The sequence below is a fragment of the Schistocerca gregaria genome, chromosome 4 (assembly GCF_023897955.1).
Source record: "Schistocerca gregaria isolate iqSchGreg1 chromosome 4, iqSchGreg1.2, whole genome shotgun sequence".
In the NCBI taxonomy this organism is placed as follows: domain Eukaryota; kingdom Metazoa; phylum Arthropoda; class Insecta; order Orthoptera; family Acrididae; genus Schistocerca; species Schistocerca gregaria.
In genome coordinates, this window is record NC_064923.1 from 218,583,002 (window position 1) to 218,597,673 (window position 14,672).

General features: G+C 38.2%; 1 protein-coding gene across 5 annotated transcripts in view; it reads right to left on the reverse strand.

Annotated features, from left to right (window-relative positions):
- Positions 1 to 286: 286 nt before the first annotated feature.
- Positions 287 to 14,672, reverse strand: part of LOC126267099 (cytoplasmic protein NCK1) — a 68,791-nt gene continuing 54,405 nt past the window's right edge. For 3 of the 5 annotated variants that reach the window (XM_049971984.1, XM_049971981.1, XM_049971982.1), the window contains 4 exons: positions 11,312 to 11,519; positions 3,606 to 4,113; positions 3,285 to 3,518; positions 287 to 3,188 (listed from right to left, as the gene is read on the reverse strand). In XM_049971984.1, the coding sequence (XP_049827941.1) occupies positions 2,976 to 3,188; positions 3,285 to 3,518; positions 3,606 to 4,113; positions 11,312 to 11,519 (1,163 nt within the window). In that variant the 3' untranslated portion in view covers positions 287 to 2,975. The remainder of the gene's footprint in view (positions 3,189 to 3,284; positions 3,519 to 3,605; positions 4,114 to 11,311; positions 11,520 to 14,672) is intronic. The other 2 variants (XM_049971985.1, XM_049971983.1) reach the window with 1 other exon arrangement.

The following is a 14,672-nucleotide window of genomic DNA, read 5'->3' on the forward strand; positions in this document are numbered from 1 at the left end:
AGCTGCAAGTTTTATAAAAAACATGTTTGTTAACCAAAAGCAACTGATGATATTTTACCGTTAATGCTTGTCTCTCATGGTCAGTCAAACTTTATTCTACCTTTGTGACAAACATTCTTCCTAATTATTGTTTCACTTGCTACTTAAGTGATGCCCAGTCTTGATTAACATCTCATTGGGCTCTAAATTCAGTGAACAAAGTTAGGATGACCACAAACAGAGCAGACACAGAATTTTTAAAGCAGGGTACAGAATAAAAAAAGCATACAACATGAATACTAACTCATTACAATGTTTGCAGCATTTTATGTTTAAAAAAGAGCTACACAATAGGCAAATTAAAAAATAGTACACTGACCATATAATAATTTATATCCAAGCAGAAGATCTGCAGTCCATTAAAATGAGCAAGGACACAGAAGCATGACCCTTCTGCAAAGAGTCGTCATAAAAAAAATCTCACTTGTACTTTAGTAACTTTCATTTCTAAGTCACAACTTCCCAATTACTATAATAAATATGCAGTCACTCATGAAAACACAAAATTAATATGCTACAGTTGCATCATATCATTACACACACAAAACCTATATACAGCAGGTAATTAATTACATAGCGTATTCCTTGAATGTTTACAATAATTTACACAAAGGAATGGTTATACAGTGAAAAGAAGAAAATTAAGTTATACAAATATTCATAAATTCAAAACAGAGAATCTAGATGAAAAATGAAAATAATGTTCAGTATGGCAAGCAGTGCTCCTTTTAAGTATCCTTTGATACAAGTACTTTTTTTTTCTTTCATGCAAGGTGACGGTAAGTAAATATTGCTGCTATTTCATTGCTGAAAACCTTTACAAATGTTGTCAAAACGAAATCAGAATCCTATCGAATTATGTAATTTTTGCTAATGTTTTCTTGTATTTCACAAAGTATTACACATTTATTTTAATACATAATGCTATGTTACAAAATTCCTTAGTTGCCTGTTCAGTATTTCTGATTAATTACACTGCCTAAGTGCTTATCAATATGGCAATTTTCCTTCATTCTTGTTTTAACTGGTCGAAAGCCATTTTGTTAATAAGTTGCGGGTGGAAAACAAAATCTTTTGGTTTATTGGGGATTAAAAAGAAAAAGTAAAATATAATAGCAAAGAAACCAGACGTGTAAGTTGATTACTAACATTTGCAGAATCAGTAATAAAGGAGAGGAAGAGGGGGGGGGGGGGGGAGATTCTAGTCTAGTTCCTACAATTGCAATTGTTGAGAGAGCTTTGTTTTTAAGTAGTCTTAATTTTGTCTGAAAACTGAATTCATAGATATTCTTAAATTTGAACATATTTAAACAAATATTCTGTAATTAGTTTCAAAGAGTTGCTTGACACTACAAAATGCCAGATGTAAGTTAATCTGTGCAGAATCATTCAACGAACAAAAGAAACGTAGGGCAGAAAGAATTTACATGTCAAATAGTTTCACAGTGCTGACTCTTACATCATACAAGTCTTTGATGTAAATATCAAGTTAAAGTCTCTTGTCAATTTCTTCATGAATCTAAAATCTCTAATTTCACACAGTTAAATTTAAATTTTATTTAAACAGGGTTGGTAATGTCATAGTCATTTGTGCAATTTACAATAAAGGAATCTTTACAACTCATCCTGTTCTTAGGCTCTGAGGTTACAGTATTAACCACTGTAATAGTGATAATTGTAAAGCAGGTCATGTATACCACATCTGAAGCATATAAATGTATATAGGAGCACACTGTTGAGATCTAACAAAGTTACATCAATGTCTTTATTGGAATAAGATAATTTTTTACTGATTTGAAGTGCTAACAATTTGATTTGTAATCAATTTGCTTTATCTTCTTATTTAGTATTCTATTACTATGATACTGAAGTTCTGCTTGCATAACGGTCATGTAAGCGTAAGGGTACAAAGAACATAACAAAAACCAGTAACAGCAATTTCTGTTCACACAGTAGTTACACATACAACAATTTTGTAGTATCTCTGCTGCATCAAACAGTTTACACAAGTCAAATGATGAGGTATATTAAAAATGAATGGCATAAAAGTACTATTAATTCCACTGAGTAATGGAAGATCACAAAACATGTGACACAGTGACAAACATTTATTCTCATTATATCACTAGAATTATGATTACACATTGATATTATGCATTTTCATAATGTGCAGTCTTCTATACTAAATTATCACAACAGGGAAGGACATATAGATGTGGCATACAAAAATGCAATGACTCAACAGTATTCTAAACAGAGCAAAGTATTAATGTTAACTCTTTAAGAGGTACCTAAGCTCTGATAATATGTACTAACTGAAAAATGCAAATATAGAAATCTTTCTCTTTCAGCACTTCGAGGTTCCAATGAATCTATCATTTACAATCAATCACACATCTAAAATAATACACAAAGCACTTACTGCATCCAGAATGTTGCAGAAGGGACCAACACGGGACTCTACTCTGCAAGATAGTCAGATAATAAATTAAACCTGCAACTCAATAAACTGGTTACAATGAAGTTACAGCCTTCATTAACCAAAACAGTAACATATTCCTTATTTTTATTATGTGCATATTTTTGCCATTTGTTTTGGAAAACTGATTTTATTTTGCCACAGAGATAACAATGACTAGAGTCTTATGGAGCTCACTGTTACATCATAACACAACAGCATTTTATGAATCTCAAATAATATGTAAAAATGGTCACATAATTCACTGGACTGCTCACACAATCACAATTATTCGTAACAAACTAAACTAGCTTTCCAAGGCTTCCAAAAACAAAAAAAAAACAATATTATACACACACTTGCACTCTGCCGTTATTCTTCCAGCATATCTTATAATTATATTCTAACAAACACAAACTCTTGAATGACAGATATGTTCTTCAGGTTAAGAGTAGGGTAAATAATGTAAAACTAATATTTAGCAGTTATTTGAAGATTTTGGGAGTGGCCGTACAAGATACAATTTCTCGCCTTGCTTGTTAGTATAAATAGGTGCACGCTGATAATGGTCTACAAGCTGATCCAAGGTATGAAACTTCCGCTGACCAATGCAATAGAGTGCACCTTCCACATGCACTCTGAAATGCTTATTTCGTCCAGGAGCTTTCAAAGATACCGAATAGTCACCCACCTACAAGAAGAGAAAAGACAATTACTACATAAATCTGCAGAACAATATCCTCATAATTCACAATGGAAAATTTTGGTTTACTGAAGCAGAACTCACATTGGTTTCACTATCTCTTATTAGGAAGTCGCCATCATGGCCATGTTGATTTAAAAGATTATCACACTGGGCACGAGTAATTGTTCCATAATACCACGGTTTTCCCACAAGATGAGGTCGGTCGACACTACGAACTCCTGGGGCATTACCGTCTGTTCGATGATCCAGCGAATCATGCCTTTCTCCACCGCCATCTCGATTTCTATAGGGCTGCGTAAGGTATTCACTTAGTTCCTAAACCAAATTAATTATACAAATAAGAAAAAAGATGAAAGAAATCGAGTGACAAGACCATGTTCCCTTACACATATAGTCACCTACCTGAAGATAGTTTCTTGGAACCAAGCCTATTTGGCCTTGTGCATTGCGAGCTTTATACCATTCTGGATCAGAGGGTGGTCTGTCCAATATTTCAAGGCGATCTCCCTTCTCAAATGATAACTCTTGTTCGTTGTTTGATGAAAAAGAATAGAGTGCAACAACAATATCGAGAACATTTTCTGCCATAGCATATGTGTGCAAAGTATCATCTGCATCCCCTTCTTCTTGTGTATAATTGCTTGGAAACCAACCAGCCACTGAACCACTCTGTCCACGCCACCAGCCATCATTACTCTTCTCCAAAATCAAAATCCGTGTTCCCTTCACTAGAGATAACTCATCTGCTTGCTGAGCTTGATAATTGTACTTCACAACAGCTGTTCCAATAGCTTCTGATGGGTCAGCTGGCAAACGTCGTCCCATTGTTGGTGATTCAATAGCTCGTGATGGTGAATTACTGGAAGGAAGAGTTTTTGAACCAGACCCTTTCTTCACTTTTTTCTTGATGCTGAAAAAGTATTGACAGAAATATTAGCACTTCTGCAAATACTAATGAGAATGGAAAGGATGTGAAATGTGTTAAAGGTGAGAGAGTGAGAGTGAGAGTGGGGGGGGGGGGGGGGGGGGGGGCATTATCGAAATGGAACAAATTGATAGATGTGATGTACATGTACGGATAAACAAATGATTACAATTTCAGAAAAATTGTATGATCTTTTCAAGAAACGAGCTTCACAATTTGAGCAAGTCAGTAACACATTGGTTCATGTCTGGTCCTTATACTAGGAGTTATTTAGCTTGGCACTGATTGACAGAGCTGTGGGATGTCCTATCGATGGATATTTTCCAAATTCTGTCCAACTGGGATACCAGAGTGTAAAAATCGCAAGATGGTTGGAAGGTCCTGCCCATAATGCTCCAATGTTCTCAACTGGGGAGAGACCTAGAAACCATGCTGGCCAAGATAGGGTTTGGCAAGCAGGATTCTCTTTCTCTGGAGTAGAACCACTGATGAGCCTGCTTCAAAGTGAACCCCAATGACCAGCAGAGACCTATCTGTAGATACCACGGGCAGTTGTGGGATACCAACCTGATTATCACCAACAACCAGGAATGATGGTCTGGTGTGCCATTTCTTTTCGTAGCACGACTCCTTTGGTTGTCATCTGCGACACCTTTACAGTACAGCGGTACATCGACAATATTCTGTGCCCCTTATGGTAAGCCCTCCTTGGCTTACGTATCAGCAAGATAATGCCCAAACCGATCATGACGAGAATTTTGACTGACCGTCTTCATGCTTGCCAAACCCTACCTTAGCCAGCAAGATCTCCATCTCTCTTCCCCTCTTCTTGCAAATGCTTGGAGCACTATAGATGATGCCAAGTCAAATAACTGCTTGAATAAGAGCCAGAGGTGGACCAACGAGTTACTGACTTGCTCAATTGGTGAAGCTCTTGCCCTTGATTAAATCACAATTTTTTTCTGAAATTGTCATCATTTCTTTGTCCGCAGATGTGCATCACATATACTGATTTCTGTCCTGTGTGAATAATTCCTTCATGGTGTGCCACTTTTTTTTGTCTTAAGAGTGTATTTCTGAAGCTATTGAATTGAAGTGAGTCTAACTATGGAGACTGATGTAGGAAAGCAAAGAAAATATTTATTGAAGGCACAAAAATGCAAATGAGCATTTGGCGTCATTGGCCGGGAGGCCCCTTGCGGGGCAGGTCCGGCCACCTTGGTGCGGGTCTTATTACATTCGGAACACCACATTGGGTGACCTGCACGCCAGATGGCGATGAAATGATGATGAAGACAGCACAACACCCAGTCCCTGGGCGGAGAAAATCCCCGAACCAGCTGGGAATCGAACCCGGGCCTACAGGACAGCAATCTGTCACACTGACCACTCAGCTATCAGGGTGGACAGTGAATGCACACAAAAAATGAGTGTCTAATTGCGTACAAATCTTAAAAATATTACTTGGAGGAAGCACTATTGAAAACTGAACTTTAAGAACAATAGTTAGGGGATAATATTCAAGTGCAAATTGTTTTTCTTTCAAACTTCAAGAGGTATGATAGAATTTGAATTTTGACATGTATCAGCAGTGTGCAAAAAGTTCACAGACAGGCACCTCAAATTGTACTGAAACCCTTTTTTGATTAATAATATACTTTGTCAATGCACTATATTGTCTTAAAATATGTATTATTGACAAAAAGATTTTTTCCCAAACAATGGAAAATTTAAGATGGAATAATGACAATATTATGAAATGGATCGATCACTGCTCACTATATAGTGGACATGTTGAGCTGCAGATAGGCACAACAAAAACACTGTTAGACAAATAAGCTTTCAGCCAAATGGTCTTCTTCTGAATTAGACAACACGTGTGTGTGTGTGTGTGTGTGTGTGTGTGTGTGTGTGTGTGTGTGTGTGTGTGTGTGTGTGTGTGTTCTAATGCGGAAGAAGGCCTTTTGGCCAAAAGCTTACTTGTCTAACAGTCATTTTGTTGTGCCTATTTGCGGCTCAACATTCCCACTATATAGTGAATAGCGATCTATCCTTTTCATAACATTGTCAAAAGATTTTTTTTTTGTATCATATGTCTTGTATTTAGTAGCAGAATTTTCATAAGCAGCATAAATAACTGTACATACACTGAACTGTTGTAGAAAAACCAGCCAGTGGCAGGCAATCACCATAAAAACAGGAGATATACCTTTAATCTTTCAGGAACATTACTGGAAGATTGAGAATGTTGCTGTTGTTCAGAGACTGTGAAAACGTAAGTTTGGGACTAATTCACTAAAAAGATTAATAACAATGTCTGTGAGACAAATTTGAAATACAAGCAACTGTTTTTGATACGCATAAAGACTGATTGTGGCAATCTCGCATGATTACAAGTGATGAATCGTCTAACGTGGTGTTGGAATTCAGCACAAAAACCTTCAAGGCAAGCTTTGTGCAAGAGTGGTGCAAACACTAGTAGCATATGGCAAATTCTGAAAAGAAGGAAAGTACAGAAACTAGGCGAGGCTGACTCAGACCATGCAGTGCAATTCTGTGAATAACAGGTGAAAGTTGTGTGTCAGATGGGACATACGGGTAGCATTTTAGGGGTGTGCAATCTTTCTTGAATCAATATTATGAAAAGAAAAATCGCTAGACAACTGAAACCACACTGCGAGCAGCGGCATCAGCACATGATGGGCATGGTGACTGGGTGGGGCAAGGAGGAGGCTAGGGGTGGGGAGGGGGAGGGATAGTATGGTGCGGGTGTCGGACAGCGAAGTTCTGCAAGGTAGATGGAGGGCCGGGGAGAGGTGGGGCATGAGGGAAGTGAGGGAGTAGCGAGAAAGGATAAAAGTAAAAATACTGGGTGTGATGGTGGAATGAAGGCCGAGTAGTGCTGGAAGCAGTCGCAGTCACAGTCACAGTCACGGCCTGTGGTATATGGATCCTTCCCACCAACACCAGCTTCTCTGAATTGTGCAGGTGGGAACGTTCCCTGCAACACATCCTATGTTCCTGTAACCCTCCTGGTCTCAACCTTTGTTAGTCACTGTCCTCATACATCCAGCCCCTTCCCTGTTCCCATTCCAGCACTGCACAGCCATCATTCCACCATCACACCCAGTCTGTACACTTCTCTCCTTTTCCGCTACGTCCGTGTCGTCATCCCCCCCTCCCCCCCCCCCCCCGCCCCCCTCTCTCCTGTCCTCCGTCTAACCTGCAGCACTTCACTTCACCGTCCACCACTACCACCATACTATCCCTCTCCCTATCCACCCCAGCCTCCTCCTTACCCCACCCAGTTGCCACACCCATCATGCACTGGTGCTGCTGCTCCCAGTGTGGATTCAATTGCCTGAGACTGCAGTTTTGTGTGTGTGTGTGTGTGTGTGTGTGTGTGTGTGTGTGTGTGTGTGTGTGTGTGTGTGTCACAAAGGCCGTAATGGCCAAAAGCTTTATTTGTGACAGTCGTTTTGTTATGCCTGTCAGCGACTCAGAATCTCTGCTATATGGTGAGTAGCGACTTTCCTTTTCATAACATTGTTAAATTCCATCCTGGATTTTCCGTTACTTGAATCAAAATTTATAAGGTAATTGGACAGATAAAAATCTACTACCAAGGGGTAGCAGCAGCACACACTCATTAAGGTACTGAAATTTGGAATATTTTGGAGCCAGTGGTTCCTTTTCTGGCAGAAGAGATGAAGGGGAAGGAAAAGTGGTGAAAGAAAAGGACTGGTGAGATTTAAGACATGGAGAGAGTTCAGAAAAGTCACCCAGAACACCAAGTTAGGGGAGACTTACCAGAATGGAGGGTAAGGGAAGACAATACATATAATGGCAGTGACACAACATGTGGAACCAATGAAGTTTCCTGTGCACTCTCTAGACCTATTTCTTCTAATGGGACACAGTAAAAGAAGTAGTGCACCACTATAAGCTGCATAGCCTAGAGTTATTCTAGAATAAAATTCATTCAGCATGTGCAAAAATGTCATTGCACACTTTGGTGTAAGCTATGGAAAATTTAATTTTTATTCAGAAATGTATTGATGCTGGAGGTCAACAATTTGTACATTTCCTATAACCATAATTTAGAAAATTTAGTGTATTGGGAAAGTACTTTTGTCACTACAAAATTGATTTTCTGTGACAGTCCAAAGCATGTACACATACCGTACTAAAATGGGCAATGGAACATCACTTTAGGAGTGGGAAGGATCTTGGGCTGGATGTCCCTCATTTCAGGGCATGATGAGAGACAATGAAAGCCCTGGCGAAGGATATTGTTTAGTTGTTCTAGTCCAGGGTGATGAGGGGGATGCTTCTTTGAACCTGATTCTTGGGGATGGTGGGAGGAGTGGGTGAAGGGGATGAGGACATGGCACAGGAAATCTGTTTACAGAGTAGGTTTTGGGTGGTGCCCCCATGAGTATGCTCCAGCTCAAAAAAGAATAAACTGAAAGCTAGGAATTACTTGACTCAACACCTCTACTGTTCGGTATGTTCTTATTTTTACTCCTAAATTATTTGCATAATATTCCATGGAAGTATTTTCATTTTTCACAGAGTACATGATTCAGCACACTCTTGGTTTAGTTCCTCTTTAAGAAGCAGGGTGAGCACACACACACACACACACACACACACACACACACACACACACACACACACACACTACTCAAATGGAGAAATCAGATCACCTTTGCTCTCATTCCATGTTAAAGGTTTACTATTTTATTTAAATCAGGGGGCAAAATTAGTTCTTTCTGGAAATGATATAAGAATTGGCAGGAGTTACTACGTATGCAAGCTTTTGGAGCCAGTGGCTCCTGGCAGAATGTTTGAAAGGGCAGGTATAGAGCTGAAGGAAAAGGACTTGTGAGATTTAAGAAAAGGTGGAAAAGGGGTAGAGTTCAGAAAAGTCATCCACAATCCTGGACCAGGAGAGACTTACCAGACAGGACGAGAAGGAAAGACTCATACATCCCGTAAGTCTCCCCTGCCCTAGGGTTCTGGCTGACTTTTCTGAATGTCATCCCTTTTCCTAAACCTCACCGGTCCTTTTCCTTTACCCTAGTTCCTTCACCTTCAACCCTTCTGCCAGAAGAAGGAGCCACTAGCTCCAAAAGCTTGCATATGTAAAGTCTTTTATATGTGTGTTCTCCTGCCGCCGTTTGGAAAGTAGGTTTTTTATCCATACAATTACATTATGTTTTCAAAAACTGATTATTTTTGTTAATACATGATATAACACATTTGTGATCTAGCATTGTGAATAAATTAATTGGGGGGGGGAGATAAAAAATACACAAAAAACACAAGGAGTTCATAGTATAATGATCCTACAATAGAGTAAACTTAATTCTTAATAAATTATGAGACAGAATTGTTGGCGAGTACTTACATTTGGAAGGCAAAATGTATAGAACTGCCATTAGAAACAAGTACAAGTAACACACTGCCTAGCTTTCAGGCCTAATGGTTTCTTCAACAGGGAGGGGTAACGGCAAAGTTAAATTTAATTCTTGCCTGATAAACTGCTACACCCAACAGTAGATTGATCATCGGGAAAATAATGACTTATTGGCATCAGAGTAGAGTAAACATTATATACTAATACTGCAATGGGATAGTAGCAAGGATATAAGAAGAACTTTTGTAGAAACACTGTATATTTCCTTTCTAAAAGATGTTCCCATTTTAAGTTCACAGGTCAGTATCTGTATTTACAAGGGTGCTAAATACAGTATTAGCAAAGGAACCACTAGAAAAACTAATAATGTGCACAATTTTCATCTCAATAATGACAGAAACACAAAAGAGCTCCGATTTATTACAAAATACAGCTCACACAATGTGGAAGGAATTAACCATAAGGTTCTTCAAGAATAAATCTGTTAATAGCATTGTCCAGTTATTAGGATTGATACTCAAAATCATAAGCTGAGATAACATTTTCAGAAATGAGGAACACAAAACTATAAACTAGCTTTTAGAGTTGTTTTTTGTTTAACTCAAAGTTCACACCAAACAAATCAACATTTAACAATGAAAATTAATGACGGTAAAGGCAAGAAGGAATTGAGAGGTTGATAGGCACATAACTGAGACTGAAAATTTAGATAAACTTTTGAACAATGTTCTTCAAACCTAATTAATACAGGTGGCATAGGAAAAGAAAAAAAATTGTGTGCACCTGTTTAGCTTCATTTTACTGACCTACATTGTACTGATGATGTAGCTTAGCTGGCATAAACAAGAGTAGATTAGAAGGGGGCAGGTAAAATAAAAGACAAAGATTGTTGTTAGTGGTTGAAGGCGTAGAATGAGTGAAGTGGGTGAGGGGGCAGTATGATGACAAGAGGTGGAGTGAGGTGAGTGTGGAATAGGAATTAGAGCATACTCTGCCCACCTGGCTTGCAGGGTCCAAGGATGTACTGTAAGGACAATTCCCACCAATCCAGTTCAGTGAAACTGGTACTTGGAGATGGTGTGGGAAAGGATGCATATAATAAAGGTTGCACCAGTTGTGAAGCAGCCATTGAAGTTAAGCAAGACAGAGTGACAAATTCTGCTCTTGCCCACAGTTTGGCAGTGGCTATTTATGCAGGAGAATAACTGGTTGATGGTTATGCCAAAGCTGTGCCTAAGTTACAGCACAGCTGGTAAAAGATTTAATTGCTTCCACAGATGGCCTGGCTCTAGATAGGATAGGACAGGACAGGACAGGACAGGACATGAGGATATAGTTAGGTGTACAAGGAATAAGGTAGTCAATTTGGAGTCAGCAGTACATTGGTAGAAGTAGTGTTCAATAGTGGCATTTATACGGACAAAGTTTACAGTAAATAAAAGTGATACAAGTTAGAGCATTTAGGAAAAACAGACTAGAGAGAGAGAGAGAGAGAGAGAGAGAGAGAGAGAGAGAGAGAGAAGATAAAAATTTGATTATGTTTCACGTAAGTGTTCTCAGAAACACAACTTCTCTAAACAGATTTCAGAGAAATTTTTCTAGCACTGAATGTGAGAACAGTTGAAGTTCTGAATATTAAGGTATGCAATATGTTCTGGCAAGTGACTTCCTCAGTGCTATACAATCTATTTAAAAATGCCAAAGGACATTTAAAGTATGATGGAGAAGAACACTGTAAAAACAATATTATTCAAAGCATACCTGTCAAACAGTGATGGTTTTTCCTTCTTGACATAATTGCTTGGCACATATCCCGCTTGGTTTCGAGCATTCTGAACTCTCCACCAGTGTTTCGAATCATCCAACAGCAGATAGCGTTCATTCTTTCTAAGATCCAGTTCCTGTGCTCCTTGAGCTGCATAGTCATATTTAGCAACGACATAGCACACATCATCTTGGCTTGTTTTGCCTAAAAAAAAGGATAGGTCTTATTAATGTAAGTTTCAAGAGTATTGAAAATAAAGAACAATTAAGTTGTGAAGTGTACCCTTGACTCACAAGCTAATATGAATGTATTCTTCACAGTACAAAAAATTACTAGAGAATAATATGAAATATCTGGAATCCTTCCCAGTAGCCAATGATATTACAATGTGCGCAGTACTGATTATAAAAATATACCATGTTTATAATTTTACGTACAACTTCAGCAAGTTACACATTGCAAAAAGGACACTTATTCTAAAAGGACAAAAGAAAATTTGAGCTATTCAACTCCAACAATTATAGAGCTGATAAATATTTTGGCATGATGAAAACAATGGCAAGAAATATTGGGATGTTTGCCTAACTCTTGACAGGTTAAAATGAATTTCAGAAAAGTATTGTTAGATTCAGATCCCATCTCTCACAGAATTTGTTTGTTGCTATATTCATTTGTTGCAACTTTTTGGAATATGAGACTAACTGAGAAGGATCTCAGCAATCATTAACATATTCTGGGCCTGCAAGTGAATATTGCATTTGATATTTTTATCATTTAAAATGTACCATAGTTATAGCAGAGTTGACCTGAATCTTAAAGGTGGATTCACATCTGTTCAACTTTCTGTACACATAAGATGCACTGGGATGATGTTAGATTTCTATGCAGCAGATATCTTTCACTGGAACTTCAAACTTGGGTAACTGTTCTCGATAGCAAGAATTTGAAACATCAGATCCAACCTTATCATCACTGATTTAATGTGTCTGTATTTCGCATTTTCCTCAACTATCAATGGTCTGACACAGAAGAGGGAGACAAGTAAGGAAATGGAACCCCATATATTTGATAACAATAGTTCCAGGTTTACTCTTGAAAAATATATGATGAAACACATTGTTACAGTTTATCAGGGCTGTCTATGATATCTCAGAGTAACTGGTGACTTGCAACTCTGCAAATGATGTGGCCCTTACCCTACTGTGCTCAAGGAATCAAAGTTTCATGAAAGATGATCGCCTTACTGTGAAGAACATATTCCAGAAAAAAAAAAGATTTACTCAAAGTCTCAAGCAGAAATGCACATCAATAAAGTAAGTTTTTTATTTGCAAATGGAAGTGAAAACAACATTTAATGTCCTGTGCTTCTTTTATCTATAGCAGAAACTTATCCTCTCTCTGATTCAAAAACAAATTTTAGCACCTAACACCTCTGGCTTAGTCAGCAAACTGAATTCATCGGAGCAACAACAAAATACCCAGACATTTGATACTCTTTCCAATGCTTCTGTTTACAAAATCCCCATGTCCAGCAAAACTTTGTATTCGTAATATAAACTGAAGGACTCGGTAAGCATATTGATATCACGATTGTTACTTTTTTCTAAATATAATTTTTTCTCGTATTTATAATTAACCATTACAATAGTACATTTTGCAAGATCAATAAAATATGCATAGTTATATTATCTTGAGGTATTCGTTACATGTTAAGAATATACAAAGGGTTTTGTCCCTCCAGTAAGCCTTGTAAGTAATAGTAGGTGGCCAAAGCCCATATTAATGCTGCATCCTCAATGGGGCTCATTGCCAGCACACCTGACTGTTTCTGGTAAACAAAACAACTGCCCATTGTCCAGCCACACATGCAAATTTAACCTGCAGCTGTAGTTTGATCACTGGAGTAGTGTTTGTGAACTTCTCTCTAGGTGTGAATGGCATCACTTATATGCACATGCTGAGACAGATGCATGCACATACATGTATGCCTCTATTTGCACATGGGGCAAGTACAGGGATATTGGCAACTAGGCACAATGTGCAGTGGTGTTCAATAAAGAATGATTTTTTTTACAACTTACTATTAACTCATCCTCATAATTTTGATGGTCCTCCTTAAAGTAGTCTCCCACAAATGTGATGCACTTGTCTATAATGAAGTTGAGGGATGTACTTCATTGATTTTTGCAAGATGGCAACAACATTGGCAATATGCGGCCGCACATTATCATGGTGCAGCTTCCAGCCTGCTTCACGGAAATTTGGTCTTTTGCGCCTGATATGGCCTTGCAACGTTTTCAGGACATCCCTGTAGTATTGTCCAGTTATTGATGTGTGTGCAGGTACAACATGTTGATAAACCATTCCATCAATATCAAAGAATGAGATGACCATAACTTTCCCAGCAGAAGCAACCACTTTTGCTTTTTGGGGGGCTGGTGATGAAGGAAATTTCCACATTGCACTTTGCTCTTTGCTCTCAGAATCAAAATGATGTAGCCAAGTTTCATCAGTGTGATTACATTTGAAAGAAACTACCAATCTTCCTCTAACATCAATTTTAACCGCATGCAGACCTGCAAGCGAATGTCCTTTTGTTCGGGAATCAGAAATCTTGGAACCCATCTTGCACAAACATGTGTCATGTGTAATTTTTCTGTCACCAGTGTGTAGGTGGCAACCAATGAAATGTTCAGTATTTCAGAAAGTGATCTTAACATAATTCATCAATCCTCGCCAACAAGGACAACAGCAGTGTTCATGTTTCTTCCACAAGAGCAGTAACTGGAGTATTGGGTCCACCTTCCTTTGAAATTGATTGTCTCCAATCTTTAAACATTCTAAACCACCTTTGAGCTGTGCTGTAGGAAAGAACAAACTCTCCATAGGCATTCTGTAACATTGCATAGCCTCAGATGAATATCTGTTGATACTCAAGCAGAATTTCAAAGACGCATATTGTTCCTTGCCTGTTACCTCAATTGCAGCGGTAGGCGATACTGAACATATATGAACATATGAAACTACTACAGTGTGTTTGTTACACACTAAACTAACAGAATATCATAAGATTAAAGTTTATCGCAAGAAATTATGACCATAATAAAATTATGATCATTCTTTGTTGAACAGCCCTCATACCAAAAGTGTAAAGTGATGCAACATATCAATGTTAATGTTGTTTGAGGAAGAAGCACCTTTCACAAAATATATGCAACTCAATATTCACAATATGCACTAATCGTGAGCTGAAAATCCATGCTGACTTCAAGCAGCAGATAAAAACAATGCTCTTGATCTACCTATGTTTGGTGCATGTTTTTCAGGAGAGCATCAACAGTCCCAATTTTACTGATG